Below are 25,578 nucleotides of genomic sequence, written 5' to 3' on the forward strand. Positions count from 1 at the left end.
AAAATGTGGATCCAAATTTTCAAGAAAAAAAAGGAGTAAACTGAACAAATTAATAATATTGGAATTAAAAAGGGTATTTACACGGAAATAGGATTTACCCAAACACAATAAATCACTGCAGTTTCGATGTAAAGGTTGAATTAACTCTTTAACTATACTTCGGTAGGTTTTTAAACAATATATGTATAGTCATCTCATCACACGAATGATAAATCAAAATTCATCAATAAATAAAATATTATTTAAAAAATATTCATGGATGAATTTAATGTATTATTAAAAAAATATAGATATATGTATATATATATATAATATATATTAAGAAATAGTAGAACTTTATTCAAATGTGAAGAAAGATAAAGGCATGCTCCAGGTTAGATGGGAGAAGAAAGAGAGAGCTGGCAACAGCTATTCTCTCACTGATAGATCACTCTCCTCCTCTGTCCCGCACTATCTCTTTCTCTCTTTTTTTGTTTCTTTCTTTTCGACAGCTTTCATTTTTATTCTCCTCCATTTTAAAATTTGAATATTTTACTCTCATTTACTAATTTCTTTTTGTTAAAAGATATTCAATATTATAAATAAATGCCTAATAGGCTATTTCCGGATTTAAGCCCATTTACAATAATCTTCTTAGGATCTAAACCATACACATCATACCAAGTAAAACTAAAATCGAAATTGACCCGGGTTTATCTAATAACGAACCGGAGTCAAACCGGTCATTATGTAACCCTAATCTCAATTGAAGAACTCAGTTTGAGCCGCCGCCCATGAGATTGCAGATGCTCATTGGAACAGGACCTCCGGTGAGCCTGGACGACGTGAGTCAAACGGAGATGGTGATCAAAGATCCGTTGCCATCCCGCCACCGTAGAGCAATCCGAGCTTTGATTGTCGAAGAGATTCAAGCTCATATGTGAGAGAAGACAGGCGGTAGGGAGTAGATCTGAGAACCTTCGACGGTGGCTTAGCTCCTCCTAGCCATAGACGACCTCCCTCATCGAACAACAGCCGTGAGAAGCCTCCAGAATCTCCAGTTTTCAGATCTAACCGCCTTACTCTCTCGATCCTTGCCGTGAATCTCCCTCTTCTTCTCTGCGTCGCATCACCGCCGATAGAGCTCCTACCGTCGGTGTATCGAGGAAACTTCTCCCTTCCACTGCTCCCTTGATTTCGATCTTAAAGCTTTATTTTGTTGATGCTGCAGTTTACGGATGAAACACCATGAGCCTTGGGGCTCTCTTCGTCGCTGGAATCGACGGAGAACCTCCATCGACAGTACAAGAGGTTGCGATCAGAAAAATAAAAAGTTTGGGAGAGAAAAATCGCCGCGAGTGTCGTCCATGCATCCGATTCTCTCTCAACTTTTTTTTGAAATCTCATTTACTGATTTACATCAAACGTATATGTATGTAGTAAATAATCTCTTTACTACGAGGCAAAAAAAAAAAAAAGAACAAAACTACTTCTAAAGGTTTACATACTTCATGAATGTTCATCTTAACTTACATAAGAGTTTCAAATCTGCATGGGATTATAAAAGGTTAAAGTATTCATTAACGTGATTTTTTAATCCCTTTTAATTTGTGGTTTAAGGATGATAAGTATTAAAATTATAAATTCAACAAAAGAAGAAAACTATGCTTTTAAAAAACAAGTGAAAATATTCTTAACTTAGACAACTGTAGTTGGTTTCCCAAAGCTGCTGCTGCTTCACCTATATATATACACCCTATCCTCTTTGAAAACTCATCTCACATCACATTTCAACACTCTCCTCGAACAAACAAAATAAACCCTTAAACTTTCATTTATACAATATTTCCCCCCAATGGGTCAAATCTTGAACCCTACCTTGTTACTTACCATTCTGGTTCTGACATTGGTCGGAACAGCTTACTCCGGTAACTTCAACGAAGAGTTCGACTTAACTTGGGGTGAACACAGAGGCAAAATCTTTAGTGGAGGGAAGATGTTGTCACTGTCACTAGACCGGGTTTCCGGTTCTGGTTTTAAATCCAAGAAAGAGTATTTATTCGGAAGAATCGACATGCAGCTTAAACTCGTCGCCGGTAACTCCGCCGGAACCGTCACCGCCTACTACGTAAGCCTTCTTCTTTAAGAAACACTCACTTTTGTTTTGGTTTTTTTTGGTAACAGAAGACTAATGTAAAAGATGTGTTTGCAGTTGTCTTCAGAAGGACCAACACACGACGAGATAGATTTTGAGTTTCTTGGTAACGAAACAGGAAAGCCTTACGTTCTTCACACTAATGTCTTTGCACAAGGCAAAGGAAACAGAGAACAACAGTTCTATCTCTGGTTCGACCCAACCAAGAACTTCCACACTTATTCTCTTGTCTGGAGACCTCAACACATCATGTAATGAGAATTAATCAAAAACATTTAACGATCAACACTTTTTTATGTTTCTTTTTATTGTCTCTTGACATTTGTGTGTTCTGTTTTACAGATTTATGGTGGATAACGTTCCGATCAGAGTATTTAACAATGCAGAGCAACTTGGTGTTCCGTTTCCCAAGAAACAACCAATGAAGATATACTCGAGCTTATGGAATGCAGATGACTGGGCTACAAGAGGTGGTTTGGTTAAGACAGATTGGTCTAAGGCTCCTTTCACAGCTTACTACAGAGGATTCAACGCTGCGGCTTGTACTGTTTCTTCTGGATCATCTTACTGTGATCCTAAGTTCAAGAGCACGTTTACTAATGGTGAGTCTCAAGTGGCTAATGAGCTTAATGCTTATGGAAGAAGAAGATTGAGATGGGTTCAAAAGTATTTCATGATTTATAATTATTGTTCTGATGTCAAAAGGTTTTCTCAAGGATTCCCACCAGAGTGTAGGAGGTCTAGAGTCTAAATGTTTTGTTGTTGTTTAGTGAAAAATTCTCTTTGTTGTTTATTTAAAATAAAATTGATTTGATTACTTCACTGGCTTTTGCTTATTCCAATGCAATATTCATTCTACGAGTCAATAAATGTGTCACGGGACTCACTATACTGTCCTAAAACGATTTTTAAAAAAGAAGAAGCTGTAGATTCTTGAAGTTGCGGACGCCAGTACAAACAAATAATTTAAGTATGAACACTTGACAAACATGACTTCACCCTTTTTTTTTTTTTTTTTGTTCACCAACATGACTTCACCTAATAAACCAAATTCCAAATTAGAAGGTACAAAGATCACGTGTAGAGGCGTCAACTTGGAGCAAGAGTTCAATGGGTTGGACACAAACATGACTTTGTCTATAAAAACCAATCCAAATCAAAAGCCACAAAGATCACAGCCAGAGAGTCCAATGGGTTGTATCTTGATGGGATGCTTAATCCGCTTTAACACTTCTATTCAAAGGCAAACATAAATAAATAACATCTATGTGGTTGTTATACGCAACTTGCTAAGAGATCACAGGAAGTTTACTTTTACAGTCTTTTAGTATGTACATAGTACAACAAGAGGTCATACTTTTAAAATGAAAAAGAAACCTTATAATAAATAAGATCACATGGACTATATGTATAACCGCAAATTTGATCTATGATGCTTCTATCCTGGTTAGAAAAAGAAAGCTAGTTGTACCTTTCTCACTTTTCAAAATTAAAAACATGAAATTTGGATATTCTGGAGACAGATAATGACATTAAGGAAAAAAGTATGTATACTAGTTGCTTCAGGGTGATCTAGTGATCACGTTGTTAGGTTGGGATGCTTTAACGATCGTCTTCTCGTGGATGTAATGAGCAAAATTCACTCTTGCTCGTTGTTCGTTCTGGAGACAAATATATGAGCAGTGAGAATCATGTGTTTTAAACTGCTTCAACTAACTAGTCTTAACATAAAGCAGAATGAGACAATTGATTATGGATAACTCACGGGTATTCTGCAGTGAACTTGAAGGTCATCGTTCATCTGGTGGAGACGGCTTTGTGCTAGCTCTGCAGCCTCACCAGCTCTCTTTGAAGCTTCACCAGCCTGTTTACAGAACAATATTCAGATTCAGTAAAAGCCTCCAAGATAAAGTTGCACACTTGCACTAATCCATTGACCATTTAACAAGTCTCTAATGGGGTGGTTAAACATATTTCTTCTCATCTTAGTTACTTTAGTGAAGATATTGAACCAACAAAACTGATAAACCAAAGAGATTGATTGGTGTGAATCTACCACTAAAAGGAACTGTTATGAAGTTTTGTTCTGCACTCACCTGACTTTTGAAGGATTCATTTTGATCTGCTGATTTCTCCAACAAGTCCCTGAGACGAGATATTTCTCCAACTAGATCCAACACCATTACTTCAGTATCTTGTAACTGATTTCTTGAGAACTCAAATGCTCTTTCAGCGTTTAGACGGAAAGAGGAGCAGTTCAAACAAGAGCATGAACCTCTACATCGTCTCATACTTCTTCTCAGAATCCCTTTTGAAGGAGAAATGGAGGGAGGAGTTGCCAATACAGCAGAAGAGTCAAGCAGCTCAGCTGTTAGTTGGTCTGCACTGATTTTTGCTTCTGTTTCCCCTGCACCATTCATATTTTCTCCGCCCACCAAATTGTTGACAAATGTTTTGGGCAATGCAGATGAAGCAACCTCACTTGAACTTCTCGAGCCAACAAGAGGAGATGATAATGGGATCTCAGAGCCTAAAGGAGTTTCTGAGTTCTTTTCAGTATCTGGGATGACGTGCTTAACTTGTGTTTCTTGTTCCTTGTCAAGATCAGACTGTTCTGGAGATACAGATACATGTTCACAAGGAATTGACTCTTCGTTTTCGTTAGAGCTTGTATCTGATTCTCCAGCAGCATTTGATGTCGCCATTTCCTGAATCCCTTCATTCTCAGAGATTGTCGACAATGGAGTACTCTCCTCTGTGTTCTTTTGCTGATCTGGATGATCAACTGTTTCAGGCACGCCTAGATAAATCAACAAAGAACCATCAGTCTGTTAAGTTTATTTTCCTTCCAACACAAAATAATCAGGCAGATACTAGCCACCAGTATACATTGAGCAACTAACTGTACCAATGCATTGTTATTACTAACCCTGGATATAAATAACTAAGAGTTGTATTGGATTAGGAAATAGGCTTACAAGAATTATCCTCTTGACTATCTCTGAGATATGGAAGCATTCTTCTGTAATTAACGGAACCTGGTGTTTTGAATAACTTGCGCCTAGAGCATGCCTGTTTCATGTCAAAAACAATCTCATGTTGGTCACATAGCTGGAAGAAAAACGTAAAACAGAAGCAGAAAGCTGAATCTTTATCTAAGTGACCATAAACTTAAGCTTACAGCTTTCTTGTTGGGGCTGGACGCAATTACCCTCTTCAAAGGACTAGCGTTTCTAGATAAGCTTCCAGCTGAATCTTTAACTAAGACCGTGTCAACAGACTGCGAAACAGGTTTGGTGGTTTCAGGAAGTTGACACTTGGGTGTCATCAATTCACTAACTTCCTCTTCTATAACTTCACCAGTTTCTCCAGCTTCTCTGTTACAGGACAAACTAATATCTGGAAGATTCTGGCTTAAAGGTTTTGAGCACCGGCTTGATGACGTTCCATCTGTAGAGAGACAATTGCCAAATTAGCATATCAATCTCTATTTCAATTTCAATTCCTCTGTTGATGCACATATATAAAACCAAAGACTTACCATCTACAGCTTGCATCAAGTAAGGAAGCAATCTCTTATAACTTAAAGATCTAGGGTTCTTGAATATCTTCGCTATAGAAGATGGATGAAGAACCTGGTACGTATATACACATCAAACGAGGATTAAATCAAGCAACCAACAATAGTACCTCAAAATGTAACAACTCAACAAAAATCCACATACCGATTTGTTGCTCCCGAGATTAGTATTAACGCTTCTCTTCACTGATGCTGCTACATTGACCTCTTCATTTACCAATTCAGAACCAGCCGACGTCGTTTGAAGTAACTCCTCTGCTTCTACATTTCCTAATCCACAAGCATGAGCTTTAATTCCATCTTCTCACCAAAAAACCAAAAAAGTCATTATCAATAACTGTTTAATTATGATCCAATTCTAACAGATGCTTAAAAGATCAAAGAAACTTACTGTTCGAATCCGGACAGTTGCAACGACATATATGGTATTGTTCTTCCTTGTTTCGGTTTCTCCCTTTGCCGTTAAACTCGCAGTCGTCGGTGGAGTTCGGACTCGGAGAGAAGACGCGTCTGAGACGCAGATCCTTGATGGTGACTCGTGGATACGTTCGATCGATTTTTCCGGAGAGTGATGGTGATGGATGATGGACGCGAGATCGGTTCACTGTTTGAGATGCGATTCGCTGGTGGTGCAGTGATTTTTTAGTAGCGAGGATCTCTGTAGCTGAAGGAGACGAGAATCGCATCCTCTTCCGTAGGATCTGATTTGGTTCCGCCATAGCTTGAGCCTTGAAGCTTCGTCTACAGGAGAGAGAGAGAGAGAGAGAGAGAGAGAGAGAGAGAGAGAGAGTTTTTAATATTTTTATTTGGCGGGGATATAACGAAAAGGCTGTAGATGTTTGGCGGGAAACTAGATGGCGGGAAGCGTGGAATTTGTGCGGGAAATAGTATAAAAGGCCGTTACAGAATATTGTTGAGATAGGCCCATGTAGCCCATTATGGATATGGTCAAAAACAGTTGTGATTGTTGCTATCTTATCGTGTTGCTAAAACCAAACCGGATGGTTTCAGTGGGTCGGTTCAATTATATTACGAAACTATTGTTCGCTTTGTTTTATATGAACCGGTTTAAATTTAATCTGTCGTATATAAGCTTTATGCATATGCAATATTTAATTTTTGTGTTGTAATCAAAGATTACATTTACACTTTAATCGTTGAAACATAATTTATTTAATGAAAATATAAGTAGCAAGGATATTCTTTTAAATATTGTTGCATTTGGTGGAATTGGTAGTGCCATGTAAATCTAACTATTCTTAATTAAAAAAATCTTACGGTAATTTGTTTAAATTAATCTCTGTTACACAAAAACAGCTTCGTGTAAAGTGGAAACGCATATAAGGCAAATACTTCTATTCTCGACAAAACAATAACTAGTTTGGGACACCCCGAAAAGGGAAAAATTCTTACAGGACATGCAGACACAGCCACACAGGAACAGACTGTCACATGCTAATGCTGATCATCACCAAAGTTTCTCACGTCCACATATATATAAAAAGGAGATAACGCATTTTAATCATTTTATATCATCAATGTAAATACTAACGCTACTGTATATAAAATCTCTATAGATAGACCATGAATTTAGGACAAATTATTTTTCTCTTTTCTTCCGAATACAGCAGCGCCGCCAAGATTCGTAAGAATGATTTAGTGACAGGCTCACAGCTCACCATCGATGTTTTAAATGGAAATAAAACAACACACACAGCTCATCGAATGCTTTTATGTGCTCTACTTTACTAATATGTCATCATTCATTCATTTGTATCTACTATCTATAAACCATATATGCAAAATAATTTCAACTCATATCAAACGTCTAGTAATGCCAAGAAACCAAAATCAAGTATTAATTAGTATCATATTATAAACTCCCTTCTCAATCTATACACCGAAATGTTACCGTAAATGTGTAATCGATTTAATCGACAGCCAGAAGCAAATGTATTAAGGTTATGTGGTTGTAATTAAGTCACAAAATTTGAAAAAGTATAATATACCTGTGTCAACATTTTAGGAAGTTGCCTAATCGAACTAAATTAATAAGTAGATAAGTAAACCTATATTACAAAGGTTAATTTTCAATAAACCAAAAATGTTATGTTGGGCGTTTAGAAAAGTATAAGGTTGTGACTTGTGACCATGTCATATATTGTCATGCCAATTCATGTTTATTAATCATTTTTAACCAAATATTTTTATGTAGTAAACACAGATTCGATTTACATCAAGTAACGTGTATCAATGAAAATATGCGATGATTTTTTAAAAAGTAGATAGATTAATTACTTTTCCATTTTTGCTTCAAACTATATCAGATTAGCTAGGTCGGTTGTATTACAATAAAATTAAATACACGTTACATCTTTTATTTTTAAAATATATATTTTTCTGACAAATTTGGTCAAAGAAAATGACCGCCTCTCTTTGGAGAGGTTTTTTGAGGTTTTAATAAGCCATTGACTCTTAATTTTATATTTGGAAATGTTAAACAAATTCCATTCGTCTACTATTTTAATAACTAGGGTGGTAAACTAAAATATAAGTAATATATCTTTGATGTAGTAAACTATATCTTTGTTTAAAAATAGAAAAAAAACAAGAGAATTATAGAAAAATTTAAAGACCTAAAGGAGAGCTTGCAATTATAATGCCCAAATACCCAAGTAGTTCCACTTCCATGCATGTGCTTATGTATTTTTTTTTCTCATTAATATTTGTTATCATAGAAATGAAACCATTCTAAGAGTCTATATTAGTTTATATTATAGACTTATAGTAAGAAATTGTTGGTGTTCAGTTACCAATTTTTATCTGACTGAAAACAATCACAAATTTTGGAAAAACAAAATTTCTAATGAAAGCTAAATATAAAAGTTACGTGGTGTATATCAAGCTCTCGTAAATCACCCCGTGTGTAATATAGCTTAGATCTTGGCGGGATCCGTCGCCCCAAAACAGATCCACGATCACTGGAAAATCACCAAAACGAGTGTACAAAATACATAAGAGATTTTTTGAGAAAGAAGAAGAAATATGATGGAATCCTACTTCTCCGTGACTCTATCTCTCATCTGATCATATACAACACCTACATAATTAATTAATGTAAAAAATCTCAATCAAAGAAGCCCATTGAAAGTGTAACAATCTAGCTGCTAAACATGAGTCCAAGCTAAACTTCAATTTAGTCCATCATTGCTCCATCTAGTACAAATGTACAATGCTTAGAGATTCACCTTAAACAATACGTAGAACAAATTAAAAGACTAAGAACTCAGACTAACTATAACATTGTTCACATTGGGCGAGTTCTTTCCATGGATCCTTCTATTGCCTCCATCTCTCATAACTTAAATATAGAAGTTTCACTCATACATAACATGAAGTAACTAAATACACTCATAAAAACTTGCTTATAGTCATTCTAATTAGACAGCATATTAGCTCGAATTATGTAATAGACGAAATATGAATTAATAATAAAAAAATGTATGTAAATTTTAGAGCATCACGCAAGTTAGTTTGGTTAAAATTACCCCAACATTGCATGTTATCAATTTCTCTAATAAATAACCGATCAAGTTGCATCATAAATTAAGAATTTCCCATTTATGAAAATATAATAATTTGCTCCACGCAAGCTTCGAATCACGGTGTGGGAACTGGGAAGGCAGCTGCATGAAAAAGCAGTGCAATGAATGGCCGTCAACACAATCTATAGGCTATAGCCAGTAGCCACCACTATAGAAACTTTGTGGTCCTCAGCCACCAATAGGTTCAAGGTTCGACCACATTTAAAGAATCATTTCTTAACACATATATAAAATTCCATTTTTGTCCAAAAAACAAAAAAACTCCATTACTACCTCCTTAAGTTAAGCTTCAAAATTATTAATTACCGACCATACTACACCAAACACGAATTATGATTCCAAAATTAATCTCCATTATTACAACCACCTTCCTTCAATAATTATTTCAATCAATTTACCCTTTTTCCATTATTATCATCCATATAATAAACATTTATCACAATCAACAAAAAAAAAACAGAATCTCTTTACTCATTAATTATTACATTTACATTTTATACAAAAAAAAAATAAATATTGTAATAAAAACGCGTATGTTTTTTTTTTCTGTTTTCATAATTTGTTTTTTGGGATAATTGATTTAAAATGACATTTTTGCTTCAATTTGTTCCACTATGCTTTTTTTTTTGGAGTTTGGTAGAATAGGTTTTAGAATACAGAAAAACTCAGTTATACCTTTAATACAGAAAAAACCAAAATTTCCTTATCAAACTTTTTCTATATTTCTTCTTTTGTATACTTCCTATATTTAATCAAAACAATACTTCCTTTTTTTAATAATCCATTTCCTTATACTTTTTTTTACTGATTTTTGTATTACTTTTTTTTACTACTCACCTACCTAAAAGAAAAAAATCTCGACATTATCGACTCTCGATACCCACCGGCGAGTATCTCTCTCTCTCAAACGATATCGACTCCGGTAGCTTCTCCCACCGGCGAGGATCGACGATTCCGGCAGCTTCTCCCACTGGCGACGACTCCGGTAGCTTCTCTCTCTCTCTCTCTCTCTCTCTCTCTCTCTCTCTCTCTCTCTCTCTCTCTCTCTCTCTCTCTCTCTCTCTCTCTCTCTCTCTCTCTCTCTCTCTCTCTCGACACAATTGAGGTTTTCCCCAAATCTATTTCAAAAATTTTCCCCAAAATTTTGATTGAACCCAATCGATTTCTCTCTCTCTCTCTCTCTCTCGACACAATTGAGGTTTTCCCCAAATCTATTTCAAAAATTTTCCCCAAAATTTTGATTGAACCCAATCGATTTCTCTCTCTCTCTCTCTCTCTCTCTCTCTCTCTCTCTCTCTCTCTCTCTCTCAATCGATGCATGCAATTGTTTGTTTGGATTGTTGTGGTTGTGTTTTTTTTCCCCAAATGTGATTTTTTCCCCAAATGTGATAATGTATCGGTTGAAATTTGTTTCAATATAGTCAATATAGTTTCTATATGTGTTTGATTGTTGTGGGACAAATTTTTTTCCCCAAAGTTGATAATGTATCGATTGAAATTTGTGTTTTTTTCTTATAGTTAGTATAACTAATCAATTGAAATCATCTGTTTTTCTTTTGTTGTCTGTTGATTTTTCAATGTTACCACGTTCTTTTGAGTTAGTTGAGCTATAAATTTTGAGATGGTTGGATTTGTTCTTGTGGTATTGAATTGGTTTATGGATAAAGTTTGGATTTTTATAGTTTGGATACATTTTATTGTTTTGAGCTCACTCGTTCAAAATCTAATCTTTTTTTTTCATCTGTCGCTTTGAATTCTGAGGTTGAAGTTTAATGACTCTTGTATATGTTTTATAGAGAGGAGACACACGGTTTGAAGGTCGTGAGCTTTTGAGGTTCACCCTTGAACAACTGCTTCAGCTTAGAGAGGTAATTACTTACTTTTCATGCGTAGTTTTAGTCAAGTTGCTTTTTTGGTTTCTATGTTTTACTCAGATTATGTGGTATGCCCTGAATTAATTAGTATAGCTAATCGATCATGTTTTTGTGTTTTTTCTTACAGTTAGTATAGCTAATCGATCATGTTCATCATACTAATGAATATTATTTTCTTAATTTTTTTTTGTGTAGCTATAGAAACAGAATTTCCTAAACGACTGTTTAGAGATGGATTTGAGCCACAAGTGAAGAAGATTAACAATTCCTGTCGAATTTCTATCTTGGGCAAAGTCAAACAAGCATTACCTAAAGAGTATGAGAAGGTGAAGAATGATCCAGTCTTTTCACATGTCTTTGCACTCTACGAGAATGGTTTAGGGTATTCAGGACGTTTGATACACAGCATGATGTCTAGGCAATTGGTTACAAAGAAAAAAAGAGAGATATGGTTTGTGTTTGGAGGGAAGCCACTCAGATTTTCAATGCAAGAGTTTCATGCTGTGACTGGGCTCAAATGCACTGCGGATTCTAGTTGTAATTTAGAGAATTGGAAAGATGATGGTGGGTTTTGGAGCAAATTGATGAAGAGAAAAGGTCCAACTATTAGCATTAAGAGCTTGGTTGATGTTCACTTACCTGTAATTCACAAATGGAATGAGGTAGATAGGATCCGATTGGTGTATCTTCTTGTGATAGCTGGGTTGGTTATGGCTAAGGATGAGAAAAAGTATATTCCACTCAAATACATCCAGATGGTAATGGATCTTGATAAGGTGAGGACTTATCCTTGGGGTCTTAAAGCTTTTAAAATTCTTGCTAAGTCTATCATAGAAAAAATAGAAGATTTGAAGAAGATCAATAGCTATGCATTAGATGGTTTCTCATATGCATTTCAAATATGGGTGATGGAGGCAATTCCAGACATTGGAAAGTTGTTGGGAGAAAAGATTATCACTGAGTTTAGAGAAGCTCCTCGATGTTCTAACTGGAAAGGCGCAGCCAAAGTATCATATGATGATATCATCCAACTAGAAAGTACATTTGGACCGAAGGTACTTTCTTTGCCAACCCAACTCTTATCACATGTTTTTTTTTGTTAATAGTTGATGTCATTGTTTAATCTTTAACTCCTACCTGTTTTTTTTTTCTTTTTTTTTAGGATATTGTTTATCCATACATATCTATTACTGGCGATTTCGACGTTGTTGACTCCATTGAGTTTTTATGGCGTGACGAAACAAGCGATGGTGAAGTCGATAATTTGAAAGATAAGATCAGTTCTGGAAATGATTTTGGAGACCATATTTGGGGAACTGTACAAGTTGATGATGTGGAGGGTGAACATATTCAATTAAAAGATGATGTTGGCAGTGAGGTGTGTGAAGAAAATCAAGGGTCTAGTGCAACAAAGAGTGGTGAGAGTATGCAAGCTGCTAATGATGAAGAATCAGGTTGCAAGAGGAAGAGACAACCTGATCATGGTGCAGAGAGGAGGAAAAAGAAACTGCTCTATGAGCGAGCAGCAACAACACATCGAGCTGCAACAGATGAACAAATGAAGTCCTTTATTAGTGTGTTTGAGACTTGTTTCAAGAGTTTTGAGAAGAAGGTTGACAGCCGATTGGAAAAAATAGAAAAGGATGTCTCACTCTTGAAGGATACTTTAACTTCAGCTGGAATTACAATAAGCACTCAAGCCATGGTTGATGAACCATCCATTCCAGCAGAAAAGAAGAGTAAATCTGTGGTACGTAAGACTTAAATCTCTATGTTATGTATGTTTGTGTTTTTTTTTAAGACTCTAAAAGAATATGTAATCGGATATGTATGTTTGTGGGTGTAATAATAAGTGTAAATATTTTTGTTAAACTTTTTGTATGGACAGGATGAAACGGTTTTAGTTGATGATCTTTTCACTCATCATAGTGAAATAGATCTTAATTTGGATACACAAGAATTTTTACAGAAATCAGTAGGGCACCTATCTCAAAAAGCAGATGTACTTGGGTTTGATCCTACACAAAATGTATTGTGCAAAGATGACATACAGAGATTGAATACTACAAACGCGGGTGAATTTGACATGGATTCTGTTTTGGTGTTCGTTTCTGATGATCGATTCGATGCTTTTGCAGAGTGGCATAGAACAAGGGGGTAAGTTGTTCAATTATATTTTACTATAATTGTTACAGTTTTATGCTCTTTCGATGCTTATGCATAGTGTTTTCTTTTGTGTATTTGCAGAATGATTCAGTTGGGTCCAAGTTTAGTTAACGAGGAATTACTAAAGCGAGTCATGACAAGCAACGTTTGGCTTCATAATCCGGTACGTTGCAATATTTGGAGGGAGTAACGCTATGTAATACTTTATTATATTTTTTTTTAATTGCAATTTTTTTTTTGCAATGAAATATTTTTCAGGAAATGGATGCTATGATGTATATATTTCGGGAGAATACATCTTTAGGCCGACTGAAGTCAAATCGTGTTGGCTTCATGAATTGTTTATTTAGCATGCAAATCAAAAACGAATATTTGAAGTTTAGAGAAGATAAAAAAGGCCACAAGTGGAATTCTATGATCTTGGGTTATGCAAACGGTGACTTGCCTTCTCATGGAAAGACAGGGAAGAAATGGGCATTAGACTTCGACAGAGTTTACGCTCCTGTGAACATCAGTAATAAGCATTGGATATCTGTGTGCATTAATTTTGCCCTAAGAACTGTTGAAGTATTTGATTGTTCTGGTATGACCCACAGAAGTCATGTGGATCCATTTGCAATCCTCATCCCTCGACTTGTGAAGGAAGTTCAGACCAAAAGCTATGGTAAATATCTTCATTTGTTTCCATATTCTATTATTTTTGCTTCAATGCCACAAAATCTTAATAAGTCATGCTGTGATTGTGGAGTGTATGCACTTAAATACATAGAGTGTCATATGCATAATCTGGATTTGAGTTTGATAAACGATGACAACATTAAAGAAGCTCGTACGAAGATTGCAGTTGACTTGTGGGAAGCAGCATCCGGTACGTTGCAATATTTGGAGGGAGTAACGCTATGTAATACTTTATTATATTTTTTTTTAATTGCAATTTTTTTTTTGCAATGAAATATTTTTCAGGAAATGGATGCTATGATGTATATATTTCGGGAGAATACATCTTTAGGCCGACTGAAGTCAAATCGTGTTGGCTTCATGAATTGTTTATTTAGCATGCAAATCAAAAACGAATATTTGAAGTTTAGAGAAGATAAAAAAGGCCACAAGTGGAATTCTATGATCTTGGGTTATGCAAACGGTGACTTGCCTTATCATGGAAAGACAGGGAAGAAATGGGCATTAGACTTCGACAGAGTTTACGCTCCTGTGAACATCAGTAATAAGCATTGGATATCTGTGTGCATTAATTTTGCCCTAAGAACTGTTGAAGTATTTGATTGTTCTGGTATGACCCACAGAAGTCATGTGGATCCATTTGCAATCCTCATCCCTCGACTTGTGAAGGAAGTTCAGACCAAAAGCTATGATAAATATCTTCATTTGTCTCCATATTCTATTATTTTTGCTTCAGTGCCACAAAATCTTAATAAGTCATGCTGTGATTGCGGAGTGTATGCACTTAAATACATAGAGTGTCATATGCATAATCTGGATTTGAGTTTGATAAACGATGACAACATTAAAGAAGCTCGTACGAAGATTGCAGTTGACTTGTGGGAAGCAGCATCTGATCATGTGTTCATTGAGCGAATGAAAAAATATGAGCCTCCACCTTCATCGCCTCATATTGTAGAATTATGATCCTTAGTTAAATTTTTAATTGTGCTACGATTATTATTGTAAATCACGTCTTCGTACGAGCATTATCATTTCTTTATTTATTTGGTTCTTATTGGCATTATCATTTATTTATTTCTTATCACATTTTGTTCTTATTTATTTGGTTCTTATTAGCATTATCATCTTGTTTTTCAACACCATCGAGGCACACACAAATATTTCAAACACATCTTCTATAACTTGGGGTGTCATGCTTCTAAAATTCACACAATCCAATAACATTAACCATAAACATAAGAAATCCAATAACGTGTATTTGAAACATAAGCAATTGAAGATTAAAAAACATAAGTAATCCAATAACATTGACCATAAACATAAGAAATCCAATAACGTGTATTTGAAACATAAGCAATTGAAGATTAAAAAACATAAGAAATCCAATAACATTATAAACCTCCATGTAAGCTAACACCTATAAACCTCCATAAGACTACATTATAAATTCTGGAAGATTTGGGATGTCATGCTTCTAAACCTCCATGTAAACTAACACTTAGCCAGCCTGAGATGAAAAAAAAAAAATATTCATTGTTCAATTAAAGAAACTATTTGAAATGATGTGTAAAAGTTGCTGAACAAACCTATTATTAGATTGTGTTTTCACATGTCGATCTATTGTGGCCTTCTTTACCACAACGGCCACACTTACGCCTCTTCGCTCCTTGTGACGATCTTATCTTGTCTTCCACTGATTCATATCTTCTTTTTCTTCTTCTACCAGCTCCTCTTCTTGTCTCAGGTGGTACAATTTTTACATCACCAACAGTTTTGGGAACACACCATTCATCTTCAGGAACACCTATAGGATTAATGTTTTTCTCGTACAATGATCTCCATGCAGCAGTAGTGAACACATCATCAGCATATGGGTACAGACTTTTCCCAATACTAAAACATGCTTTTATGGCATGTCTACAAGGAAGCTTTCCTATGTCGAACTTTCCACATGAACAAGTCCTCTTCTCCAAATCAACAATAAAATCTACTCCTTTACCTTTAATCTGTAATATGAATTGAGAAATAGGATAAGTTTTAAACTTTTTACCCTTCTCTATTCTTCTAGAAATCTTCTGCTCCACGTCAATGGTTAAAGGGTCGTTCTGCTGCTCACTTTGTGCCCTACGCTCATAAAACCAGCGGGTTAACATTTCTCTAATGCTATCTAACAAAGGAATGATTGGATACTCTCTCGGTGATCTCAAAGCTGAATTTATTGATTCAGCAGGGTTGTTGGTGTTTATGTCATATCTATATCCAAGAAAATGACATCTAGCCCATTTTTTCACATCAGCCTCCTGTAGATAACCTCCAATCGCCGGACTGATATTGCAAATTTCCGCAAAATGTTTATCAAACTCAGCAACTCTATAAGCTTTTGACGCTTTTGCAAGACGACCAGCCACACCTCTTCCTTTATAATTTGTAACCACATTACCTATCAAGTGGTGGATGCAAATACCATGTTTAGCCAATGGGCAGATTTTTCCAATCATTTTACCAATAGATATATGTCGATCTGACACAAAAGCTAAATCTTTGTCATCCGCAATAACAACCTTAAGCTGCATTAAAAACCACTCCCATGAAGCATCATTCTCAGAATCAGCAATCCCAAATGCAATTGGATACAAATTAGAGTTACCATCTACGGCTGTAGCAACTAGTAGAACTCCTTTGTACTTGTTCTTTAAAAACGTTCCATCAACTACAATGACCTTCCGAATTTTCTTGTAGAACCCTCTTATTGATTGACCAAATGAAATGAATAGATACTTGAATCTACCATCACAATCAATATCATAATTTGTATGCGTACCAGGATTCGCCTCTTTTAGCATGTGCAAGTAGTTAGGTATCTTAGCAAAACTTTTCTCTGGGATTCCTCTTACTTCGTTAATTGCATACTCACGAGATTCCCAAGCTTGGGAATAAGTTAGCTCACATCCATTCTCAGTACGCATAATATTAATGATGTCATTGGGTTTAGGTCCCTCCTTGACACCTTCATAATTATGTTTGATGAGATTCCCGATTGTTCTTGCTGAAGGTGTTCTACCAAATTTCGTTTTCCTTGAAGGAACACAAGTATGGCTACCCATATACTTGTTGATTTTCCAACATGTAGACCCTTCGAAGCACTCAGCACGAACACGCCATTTGCAAACATTATCAATACAGCGTATACACCAAAATCTTCTACCAAATTTAGTAACTCTGTAATCGAAGTTATATTTCATCGCAAAAATTTCTAAACTTGCCTGTAAAGCTTCCTTGCTTTTGAAATATTGTCCCTTCTTTACCATAGAATCAACCATCATAGATCTAGCACCAACTTCAGCGTCCTTAGAAGTTATGAAGTTAGAATCATTCGGTTTTGCTTTACTCACAAATTTTGGCAGCTTTTCACGCAGAAGAACGTCAACGCCTCCCTCACTTGAATCGCTTGGTTCCTTATTCAGATCAATATTGCTTCTATCATTCACCGTGGCTTTAAACGTCACACATAACCGTATGTTATTCTTCATTTTCCAATAAGCAACAAATTTTTTCACTTGGCGATCATTCATCATAACAACCGGAGGAGAATCAACACTGAGATCAAAGGGTAAATAACTAAATTCCACATCAACCATATTTTGTTGTATTTCATAGTCTTCCAAAACCATCATCTTTAGCTCTTCAAGAGTTGAATTGGCTTCAAAAGTAAGAAGTCTCCCACGTTTTTCTTCATCAATAATAAATCTCCATTCATTTTGGCCGATACATCTCCATACACCACATGTTACATAGATTTGCAACATACTGCAAAATGAACTCTTGAATGAAATTTAGGTTGGAAAATGTTGAAAAAACTTGAACAAAATCGATTAAAAATGGGGTTTAATGTTTTCAGAACACGTTTTCTAAACATGTTAGAACGTAATCTTAAGAATATATTTGATTAGCATAATTTCGGGATTACGTAAATATTTTGTTTCCTTAAATTTTGGATTCAGTTTTGTAGAATATACTTTCTAAATTATGAAGAACATAGAGGAAAGTGTAGAATTAGTGTTCTAATTTTCGCAGGACACATGATAAAATGTAGATTTCATATTCTGACTTCAGTAGAATATGTATAAAGTGAAGAAAACAAATTCTAAAATTTGTAGAATATAGAGTTATGTGTAGAATATATATTCTAATTTCTGTAGAAGACATACAAAATCCGACTTCTAAAAGTTTTAGAAGATATATTTATTCTAAAGTTTTCAGAACAAGTAGAATGCGAAGAATTTGTAATCTACATTTTTTAGAACATGTACAGTATGTAGAATTTATAATCTAATATCTTCAGAATATATACAATTAGTAGAACATGTATTCTAAATGTTGCAGAATAATTTTTTTTCAATGTTAAAACATCAAATTTTCATCAAAAATACCTTATGGCAACCTCTTTCTTATTTGTAGAATTTGTTTTTAGGTGATTGAAATTTTAAAATTGCTTAAAAGTTAGTTTCATTTTTTTTAAAGGGTAATTTAGGTATAGTGGCAAATTTAGCATAGAAGGTATAATGAGACAAATTGAAGAAAAAATGTTCTTTTAAATCAATTTCCCCTTGTTTTTTAGTGAATTTTATATAAACAGTATATTTTTTGAAACGGAACGGGACGGGGACTAAACGGTTAGGTTTATAATAGGTCTTGACACCTCACTCTTCATTTGCTTCCATTCATCTTCTCTCTCTCTCTGTCTCTCCTCTTCCAAAAATCAAAAAAACAGAAAAGAAAAAAAATCACCAAACCCTAAACCAAATCCTCCTTCATCATCATCATCTTCTTCCTTCTTTCCTTCTTCATTTCCAACGCGCCGCGCGTGTTCACTTCAAACCAATGGAGGCTCCAACGCCTCTCCATCTTCTCTTCCTCCTCCTCCTCCTCCTCACCACATTCCTAACCACATCCGTCGCCGACGACGGATCCGCAATGCTCGCTTTAGCTAAATCATTCAATCCTCCGCCGTCAGATTGGTCAACAACAACATCATCCGGATTCTGCCAATGGAGCGGCGTAAGATGCACCTCAAACCGCGTCACTTCAATCAGCCTCGCTGATAAATCTCTCGCCGGCGTTATAGCTCCTGAGATCTCGACTCTCTCCGAGCTCAAAACCGTCGCTCTTCAGCGTAATAGACTCACCGGTAATATCCCTTCGTTTGCTAAACTCTCTTCTCTACAAGAGATCTACATAGACGAGAATTTTTTCCTCGGAGTTGAGACCGGAGCTTTCGCCGGACTCACTTCTCTTCAGATCTTGAGTTTGAGCGATTGCAAGAACATTACTCCTTGGGTTTTTCCATCTGAGCTCGTTGATTCGACTTCCCTCACTACCATTTACCTCGACAGCACAAACATCTTCGGAGCTTTGCCTAACGTTTTCGATTCCTTCGCTTCTCTTCAAAACCTCCGCTTATCTTACAACAACATCACCGGAGTTTTGCCGCCGTCGCTCGCGAAATCTTCGATTCAGAACCTTTGGATCAACAATCAACAGTCTGGTATGTCGGGAACGATCGAAGTGCTTTCGAGTATGACGTCATTGTCACAAGCTTGGCTTCAGAAGAATCAGTTCTCTGGACCTATCCCAGATCTCTCCAAGAGTGAGAATCTCTTCGATCTACAGCTCCGGGACAATCAGTTAACCGGGATTGTACCTCCGACGCTTCTTTCACTTAAAAGCTTGAAGAACGTTACTTTTGATAACAATAAGTTGCAAGGTCCTTTTCCTTTCTTCCCACCGGATGTTAAATTAAGCACGAAAGGCAACGTATTCTGTACTAGTGTACCAGGACAGAGCTGTAGTCCTCAGGTGACGACGCTTTTAGCTGTGGCTGGAGGTTTGGGATATCCTCCAATGCTGGCTGAGTCTTGGAAAGGTGATGATGCTTGTAGTGGTTGGGCTTATGTTTCTTGTGATTCAGGTGGGAAGAATGTTATCACTTTGAATCTTGGGAAACATGGATTCAATGGTTTTATATCTCCGGCGATTGCGAATCTCACTTCTTTGAAGAGTGTTTACCTTAATGACAATAATTTAAGTGGTGTTATCCCCAAGGAGTTGACGTTGATGACTAGTTTGCAGTTGATTGATGTTTCCAACAACAATCTTAAAGGGGAGATACCGAAGTTTCCAGCTTCGGTGAAGTTTAATTACAAACCGGGGAACTCTCTGTTGGGAACTAAAGGTGGAGATGATTCAACGCCTGGAACTGGTGCTGATACTAGTGGTGGTCCTGGTGGGTCTTCTGGTGGTCATGGTGGTAGTAAGGCTCCGGTGATCGTTGGTGTTATTGTGGCGGTTTTAGTTTCTCTTGCCATTTTAGGATTTGTGGTTTACAAATTTGTTATGAAAAGGAAGTATGGGAAGTTTAATAGGACGGATCCTGAGAAGGCTGGGAAGGTTTTGGTTAGTGATGCTATATCTAATGGTGGTGGTAGTGGTGGATATGCTAATGGACATGGAGCTAATAATTTCAATGCGTTGAACAGTCCTAGTAGTGGTGACAATAGTGATCGTTTCCTTCTTGAAAGTGGAAGTGTTACCATTCCAATGGAGGTTCTTCGTCAGGTTACAAATAATTTCAGTGAGGATAACATATTGGGAAGAGGTGGTTTTGGTGTTGTGTACGCTGGGGAATTACACGATGGAACAAAGACTGCAGTCAAGAGGATGGAGTGTTCAGCAATGGGTAATAAAGGAATGAGCGAGTTTCAGGCTGAGATAGCGGTACTCACTAAGGTTAGGCATAGACACTTGGTCGCTTTATTAGGTTACTGTGTGAACGGGAACGAGAGGTTGCTTGTCTACGAGTACATGCCACAGGGAAATCTTGGTCAGCATTTGTTTGAGTGGCGTGAACTCGGATACTCTCCTCTGACATGGAAGCAGAGAGTGAGTATCGCTCTTGACGTGGCAAGAGGTGTGGAATATCTCCATAGTTTGGCGCAGCAAAGCTTCATCCACAGAGATTTAAAGCCCTCTAACATCCTTCTAGGAGATGACATGAGGGCAAAGGTTGCTGATTTCGGACTGGTTAAGAACGCACCAGATGGGAAATACTCTCTTGAAACAAGATTAGCAGGCACATTTGGTTATCTAGCTCCAGAATATGCTGGTAAGTTCATTATTCTTATCTCTACTCATGTTAATTTCACAATGTGCCTAGTCTGTGTTATGGTTCTATGCAATACATTCTGCCATTTGTGTTATTTGTGCTTATAGTATCTGCATTGGATACTGATCTTATACCTGTATATGGTTGCAGCTACTGGAAGAGTAACGACGAAAGTGGATGTGTATGCATTTGGAGTGGTTCTTATGGAAATATTAACTGGAAGGAGAGCTTTAGATGATTCATTACCAGACGAGCGATCTCATCTAGTAACATGGTTTAGAAGAACGCTAATCAACAAAGAAAACATCCCCAAGGCGCTCGACCAAACCTTAGAGGCCGACGAGGAAACAATGGAGAGCATTCACAGAGTTGCTGAGCTTGCAGGACACTGCACAGCCCGAGAACCTCAACAAAGACCAGACATGGGCCACGCGGTAAACGTGCTAGGTCCACTAGTAGAGAAATGGAAACCGTCGTGCCAAGAAGAAGAAGAGAGTTTCGGGATCGATGTGAACATGAGTTTACCTCAAGCTTTACAGAGATGGCAAAACGAAGGAACATCATCATCGACAATGTTCCATGGAGACTTCTCTTATTCTCAGACACAGACTAGTATTACTCCAAAGACCTCTGGTTTTCCTAACACGTTTGATTCAGCTGATGGTCGGTGACACCAAACTTTGTGTCGATCTGTGTTAAATCGGTGTTACTAAGTTTTTTCGTTCTGGTTTTGGCTTCTCTCTTTTTTTTTTTAATGATATGATGATTATATGTAATACTATGTTGTAAGCACTAAAGCACATATGTATCTTGTATTTGCGTCTGACCACTTTGAGCTTTTGCATTTGTTCATTCTTTCTAAGGAAAACTTGTATTACGTAGCTTTGGTTTTGTAGAAAAGAAAAAAGAAGGTTTAACAACTAATGTTAGTTTGAAGTTTGAACTGTGGTGCATAACTAGGAATCATGTAATTAGTTATGAATTTGTGAACAAAGTCTCTGTTTTTTTTTAAATTTATTTATTTAATTTAGTTAGTTTAATTTTGCCGCGTGAAACGGATATGACTTTTTTATAATGTAAACGTCGTAATCATTGATGAGTTTTTTACAGGCTGTGTTTAATTGAGGAGCTATAGAAAGCCAAAGACTTATTTGCCACCTTTTATGGCTCAAATTTTGGAGACAATATTTAGGATGTTTGTTTTTGTTGTTATGTTGACTGTTGAGTCACAATCTCTTATTTGGTTAATTGGTTTAACTAATTCTTATCTACCTCTTCTTTTCCTTTAATTTTTGATGTAGATACTACTAGAATCGAAGCTTAATATAAAACGCGATATGATAAAGGTTAATAGTAGAAGCACTTTGAAATATTTTGTCTAAAGATAGTATATTTTGTAATCATACAATTTAACGTTAGAATGGGAAGAAAGTAATCAAGTACAAAGAAATAAGTGATGGGAAAAGAGAGCACATACCGGGGCTGGAAATTGATTTGGAGACAACAACATTAGGTGAAGCATATGATGGGGTGACGATAAAAAGAATGTCAAAAGCAAAGATCCAACTTTAAAAGTGAATAAGAAGAGAAAGAAGTATGTTACTATATTCCCCATTATCTTTAATTTTCTTTATAAAAAAAAGGAATAAAAGTTCGATTTCTATATGGTTTCTTTTTTATAATACTAAAAGATGGAGATTTTTTTTTTTTTTTTTAACTTTAAACCTTAAACCCCAGTTTATGTGTTAAGGTTTTTTTTTTCATACAGTATTTGTCTTTTCATCTTTACTCGACATTCCAAATGGTTTCTAATTGCAATTTGCAAAACATGTAAAAGATAGGTTATAAAAAAGGAACATTTTATACTTTTGCCATATATTTGGAAAAGATAGGTTATATTACTAAAGTAATTGCAAAACAGCTAAAAGATTGAGATGTTTAATTCTAAAATGTCTATATCACTACTCATATACGCTTCTTTTTCTAAAATAAAAAAAATGGACATCTGAATTATTTATTAGAAGACAGAAAGTTCAAAGGCTAACTAACCTTTTTGTGTTCTGTCTTCTGTCTAAATTAATATATGTTTAGGAACCTATTCACATGTGCATTGGTAATTTGGTCTCTTGACTTTATCCTCTCCCTAATGATTCCACAACGCTAAACTATTGGTTTACTTATTTTAAAAACGCATTTGCTTAGTATTAAGCTAATGGATTTGGATACGCGTTATGAAAAAGATGAAACTATTCTGATACTCTTATTTTATCATCTATGGTAATGCTTATGTTAATGCTAATGTCATGACATCACATAGATTCTCTTTTGAATGTGGTCGGACCTACTATTTAACTTATTATGGTTACTTGGTCCCCTTGCTAATTGCTATCCTAATTTGTCTTACATTATTTTCTAACCACAATTTACATTTTAGAGAATTTGGGCAAATGGGTGTTGAAGAGTACAAGTAAGATACGTTTGGGGACCAAATAAGAAGGTGCTTAGTAGACCTTAGCTTAGATAAGAAGGTAATTACAAAAGAAATAGTGAAAGCCCAATATAAAACCAAGTTTTTGATTATATGACTTCCTCACTGAACGGTTGATAGATGCTCAAAACTCTACATGTACAATGAAACTCAATTTTTACTACTCACTTTGCTTCTTCTTCTTCTCATTGTGGAAACAATAGACAGGAGCCTGCCATTTCTCGTCTTCTAGGACAGCTCCAACCTCAAATGTCATCACATGAGCTTCCCTCCCTGCAATTATCTCTCACAATTTGGTTAATCAAGACAAGTAAACTGGTTGACTGACTCATAAAGTCAAAAGTATCAATCATTTAACCTGTATAGAAGACCCATTGTACAGGTCTCTTGGTGACAACATCCTCATAATACCATAAGAACTCAACCTTCTCCCATACGTTGCATAAAAACCCATTTACATGTCGTTGGCCCATATACTTTGCTCCATCTAGCCAATTTGGCCTCAAGATTCCAACCTTGAATCCAGTTAGACAATTCACATTTCCAAGACTAAGTCTCAGCAACTTACTAGAATACAGTTTATGTTTCTGAAAGTAAAAACATTGAAGATCTACAAATTGTACTCTACATGACGATTGCATAAACTTTAGTGCATCATCAAAAAACAATGCTCTGAGAAACCTTATGTTCCTATCATAAGCAAAATTTTCCCATCCAAAGTCTTAAGATCTCTAAAAATGTTAGTCCAAAAATATTCTCAAGTCCTCCTCATTATTTTTTAGTTAGATTCCCATTGTGGCTCATTATGACCATCACTTGAGTGAACTGTAAATATTCAGATGAAGATAGGTTTTTCTCAATCAAAGAAAAAAATCAAAGCATTACTGTGGGCTCACGTTGACACAAAAACACCCATTTGCTTGCAATAAACACTGATATCTAATAAGGAAGAGTAGTAGGCTATACTCTCCAAGTTATGAAGGAGGACCAGAGGCAACTTCAAAAAGTCTCAACTTAATGAAATGTCAAGACAGAAACTTAGGACAGGATCTTCAAGTTTCTTTTCAATTTCGAAACACTACAAAATTCACAGGAATCCAAAAGTTGGCCTTCTTGCTTCAAAGTTCAAACTGTGATATATTTTGGTAGTTCTCTAGCCAAAACACTACAAAATTCTCCTCAAAATCGACATAAACAGCAAGAAAATACACATATGTGCCACTATGCATTATGAAATTCACACTAAGAGAGTGGTCATTATGCAATTCACAGTGTAAATCTCTTAAAGTTTATCACAATCAAAATTCACAAGGTCTTAAAGTTTCTTCTTCTTTCTTCAAATTTGATCAATGTATTAGTCAATTACACGAAAATTCTCCAAAAAAAAACCACAAGACTAACATAAAGTGCCTGAAACAGAGGAAGTGATAATAAAGATTAAAGAGGATTCTAACCTCGAAATGAACGGTGCGGCAGGTTCTGGATTCGTCGAGGGAGTAATAGAAAGAAGTGCCATTGTTCCATTCGAGGTCATATTTGAGCCTGCCAAGCTGCTTCTGAATGATGTTAAAGTTACGTCCATTGACCCAGTCGTACCAAAGGTCTACAATTTCCAAGGATCCGGATTTATTCATCAACATCAACGCGTGAAACTGCTCCGGCCATGGCGCAGGAACCGGCTCATCATCACCAGCGGCGGCTGATTGAACGAGGAAGACAACGATGAGGAAGTAGTAGATTGGTCTGAAAGAGTACATGTCGATTGGTGTGTTCTTGTTTCAGACAAGATGGATAATAACACTTTTACGGTCACAGTAACGTTTTATTAAGAAGATATCTTTCCACGCTGGAATATCCTATGAAATATTAGATGAAAAAATGCCTTTAA

At 36.1% G+C, this 25,578-nt stretch overlaps 6 protein-coding genes across 7 annotated transcripts; 3 read left to right on the top strand and 3 right to left on the bottom strand.

Moving 5' to 3' along the window:
- The first annotated feature begins 1,541 nt into the window (after positions 1 to 1,541).
- LOC104788724 (putative xyloglucan endotransglucosylase/hydrolase protein 16) lies at positions 1,542 to 2,956 on the top strand. Its single transcript, XM_010514511.3, has 3 exons — positions 1,542 to 2,107; positions 2,192 to 2,385; positions 2,477 to 2,956. Exons 1-3 carry the CDS (start codon positions 1,835 to 1,837, stop codon positions 2,883 to 2,885), a joined length of 876 nt encoding a protein of 291 aa, XP_010512813.1. The 5' UTR covers positions 1,542 to 1,834; the 3' UTR covers positions 2,886 to 2,956.
- Positions 2,957 to 3,388: 432 nt separating this feature from the next.
- On the bottom strand, positions 3,389 to 6,504 carry LOC104788735 (uncharacterized). 2 transcript variants are annotated; one of them, XR_015561048.1, is made up of 8 exons: positions 6,106 to 6,492; positions 5,860 to 6,014; positions 5,676 to 5,769; positions 5,316 to 5,584; positions 5,113 to 5,206; positions 4,191 to 4,934; positions 3,900 to 3,998; positions 3,389 to 3,795 (listed from the first exon to the last, which is right to left on the bottom strand). XR_015561048.1 is itself a non-coding variant. In XM_087456939.1 (8 exons), the coding sequence occupies exons 1-8, from the start codon at positions 6,431 to 6,433 to the stop codon at positions 3,697 to 3,699; spliced, it is 1,842 nt and encodes a 613-aa protein (XP_087313065.1). In that variant the 5' UTR covers positions 6,434 to 6,504; the 3' UTR covers positions 3,389 to 3,696. The 2 variants fall into 2 exon arrangements, 1 of the variants encoding a protein (XP_087313065.1); XM_087456939.1 differs by having other exon boundaries at positions 4,231 to 4,934; positions 6,106 to 6,504.
- Positions 6,505 to 10,175: 3,671 nt separating this feature from the next.
- LOC147949788 (uncharacterized) lies at positions 10,176 to 15,134 on the top strand. The gene is made up of 7 exons (XM_087456953.1): positions 10,176 to 10,304; positions 11,116 to 11,187; positions 11,389 to 12,248; positions 12,356 to 12,943; positions 13,082 to 13,350; positions 13,441 to 13,522; positions 14,323 to 15,134. Exons 3-7 carry the CDS (start codon positions 11,601 to 11,603, stop codon positions 15,001 to 15,003), a joined length of 2,268 nt encoding a protein of 755 aa, XP_087313079.1. The 5' UTR covers positions 10,176 to 10,304; positions 11,116 to 11,187; positions 11,389 to 11,600; the 3' UTR covers positions 15,004 to 15,134.
- Positions 15,135 to 15,632: 498 nt separating this feature from the next.
- On the bottom strand, positions 15,633 to 17,931 carry LOC104733288 (uncharacterized). Its single transcript, XM_010452875.2, has one exon. The coding sequence runs from the start codon at positions 17,844 to 17,846 to the stop codon at positions 15,633 to 15,635; it is 2,214 nt and encodes a 737-aa protein (XP_010451177.2). The 5' UTR covers positions 17,847 to 17,931.
- A 737-nt stretch (positions 17,932 to 18,668) lies between these two features.
- On the top strand, positions 18,669 to 22,083 carry LOC104788775 (receptor-like kinase TMK4). Its single transcript, XM_010514560.3, has 2 exons — positions 18,669 to 21,202; positions 21,353 to 22,083. Exons 1-2 carry the CDS (start codon positions 18,922 to 18,924, stop codon positions 21,871 to 21,873), a joined length of 2,802 nt encoding a protein of 933 aa, XP_010512862.2. The 5' UTR covers positions 18,669 to 18,921; the 3' UTR covers positions 21,874 to 22,083.
- Positions 22,084 to 23,679: 1,596 nt separating this feature from the next.
- LOC104788786 (uncharacterized protein At4g14100-like) lies at positions 23,680 to 25,546 on the bottom strand. The gene is made up of 3 exons (XM_010514571.3): positions 25,145 to 25,546; positions 24,049 to 24,205; positions 23,680 to 23,963 (listed from the first exon to the last, which is right to left on the bottom strand). The coding sequence occupies exons 1-3, from the start codon at positions 25,445 to 25,447 to the stop codon at positions 23,851 to 23,853; spliced, it is 573 nt and encodes a 190-aa protein (XP_010512873.1). The 5' UTR covers positions 25,448 to 25,546; the 3' UTR covers positions 23,680 to 23,850.
- Positions 25,547 to 25,578: the final 32 nt, after the last annotated feature.

Source organism: Camelina sativa, chromosome 1 (assembly GCF_030686135.1).
Source record: "Camelina sativa cultivar CO46 ecotype springtype chromosome 1, ASM3068613v1".
NCBI classification, from domain to species: Eukaryota; Viridiplantae; Streptophyta; class Magnoliopsida; order Brassicales; family Brassicaceae; genus Camelina; species Camelina sativa.

Coding starts and splice junctions, on each gene's coding strand:
- LOC104788786 (XM_010514571.3), bottom strand. CDS start 25,447: ATGTACTCTTTCAGACCAATCTACTACTTCCTCATCGTTGTCTTCCTC. Junction 24,206..25,144: donor GCCGCACCGTTCATTTCGAG/GTTAGAATCCTC, acceptor ACTGGATTCAAG/GTTGGAATCTTGAGGCCAAA. Junction 23,964..24,048: donor ACAATGGGTCTTCTATACAG/GTTAAATGATTG, acceptor AGATAATTGCAG/GGAGGGAAGCTCATGTGATG.
- LOC104733288 (XM_010452875.2), bottom strand. CDS start 17,846: ATGTTGCAAATCTATGTAACATGTGGTGTATGGAGATGTATCGGCCAA.
- LOC104788724 (XM_010514511.3), top strand. CDS start 1,835: ATGGGTCAAATCTTGAACCCTACCTTGTTACTTACCATTCTGGTTCTG. Junction 2,108..2,191: donor GAACCGTCACCGCCTACTAC/GTAAGCCTTCTT, acceptor ATGTGTTTGCAG/TTGTCTTCAGAAGGACCAAC. Junction 2,386..2,476: donor TGGAGACCTCAACACATCAT/GTAATGAGAATT, acceptor TCTGTTTTACAG/ATTTATGGTGGATAACGTTC.
- LOC104788735 (XM_087456939.1), bottom strand. CDS start 6,433: ATGGCGGAACCAAATCAGATCCTACGGAAGAGGATGCGATTCTCGTCT. Junction 5,770..5,859: donor ATCTCGGGAGCAACAAATCG/GTATGTGGATTT, acceptor TATACGTACCAG/GTTCTTCATCCATCTTCTAT. Junction 3,796..3,899: donor AAGTTCACTGCAGAATACCC/GTGAGTTATCCA, acceptor ATTTGTCTCCAG/AACGAACAACGAGCAAGAGT.
- LOC147949788 (XM_087456953.1), top strand. CDS start 11,601: ATGATGTCTAGGCAATTGGTTACAAAGAAAAAAAGAGAGATATGGTTT. Junction 12,249..12,355: donor AAAGTACATTTGGACCGAAG/GTACTTTCTTTG, acceptor CTTTTTTTTTAG/GATATTGTTTATCCATACAT. Junction 12,944..13,081: donor AAAAGAAGAGTAAATCTGTG/GTACGTAAGACT, acceptor TTGTATGGACAG/GATGAAACGGTTTTAGTTGA.
- LOC104788775 (XM_010514560.3), top strand. CDS start 18,922: ATGGAGGCTCCAACGCCTCTCCATCTTCTCTTCCTCCTCCTCCTCCTC. Junction 21,203..21,352: donor TCTAGCTCCAGAATATGCTG/GTAAGTTCATTA, acceptor ATATGGTTGCAG/CTACTGGAAGAGTAACGACG.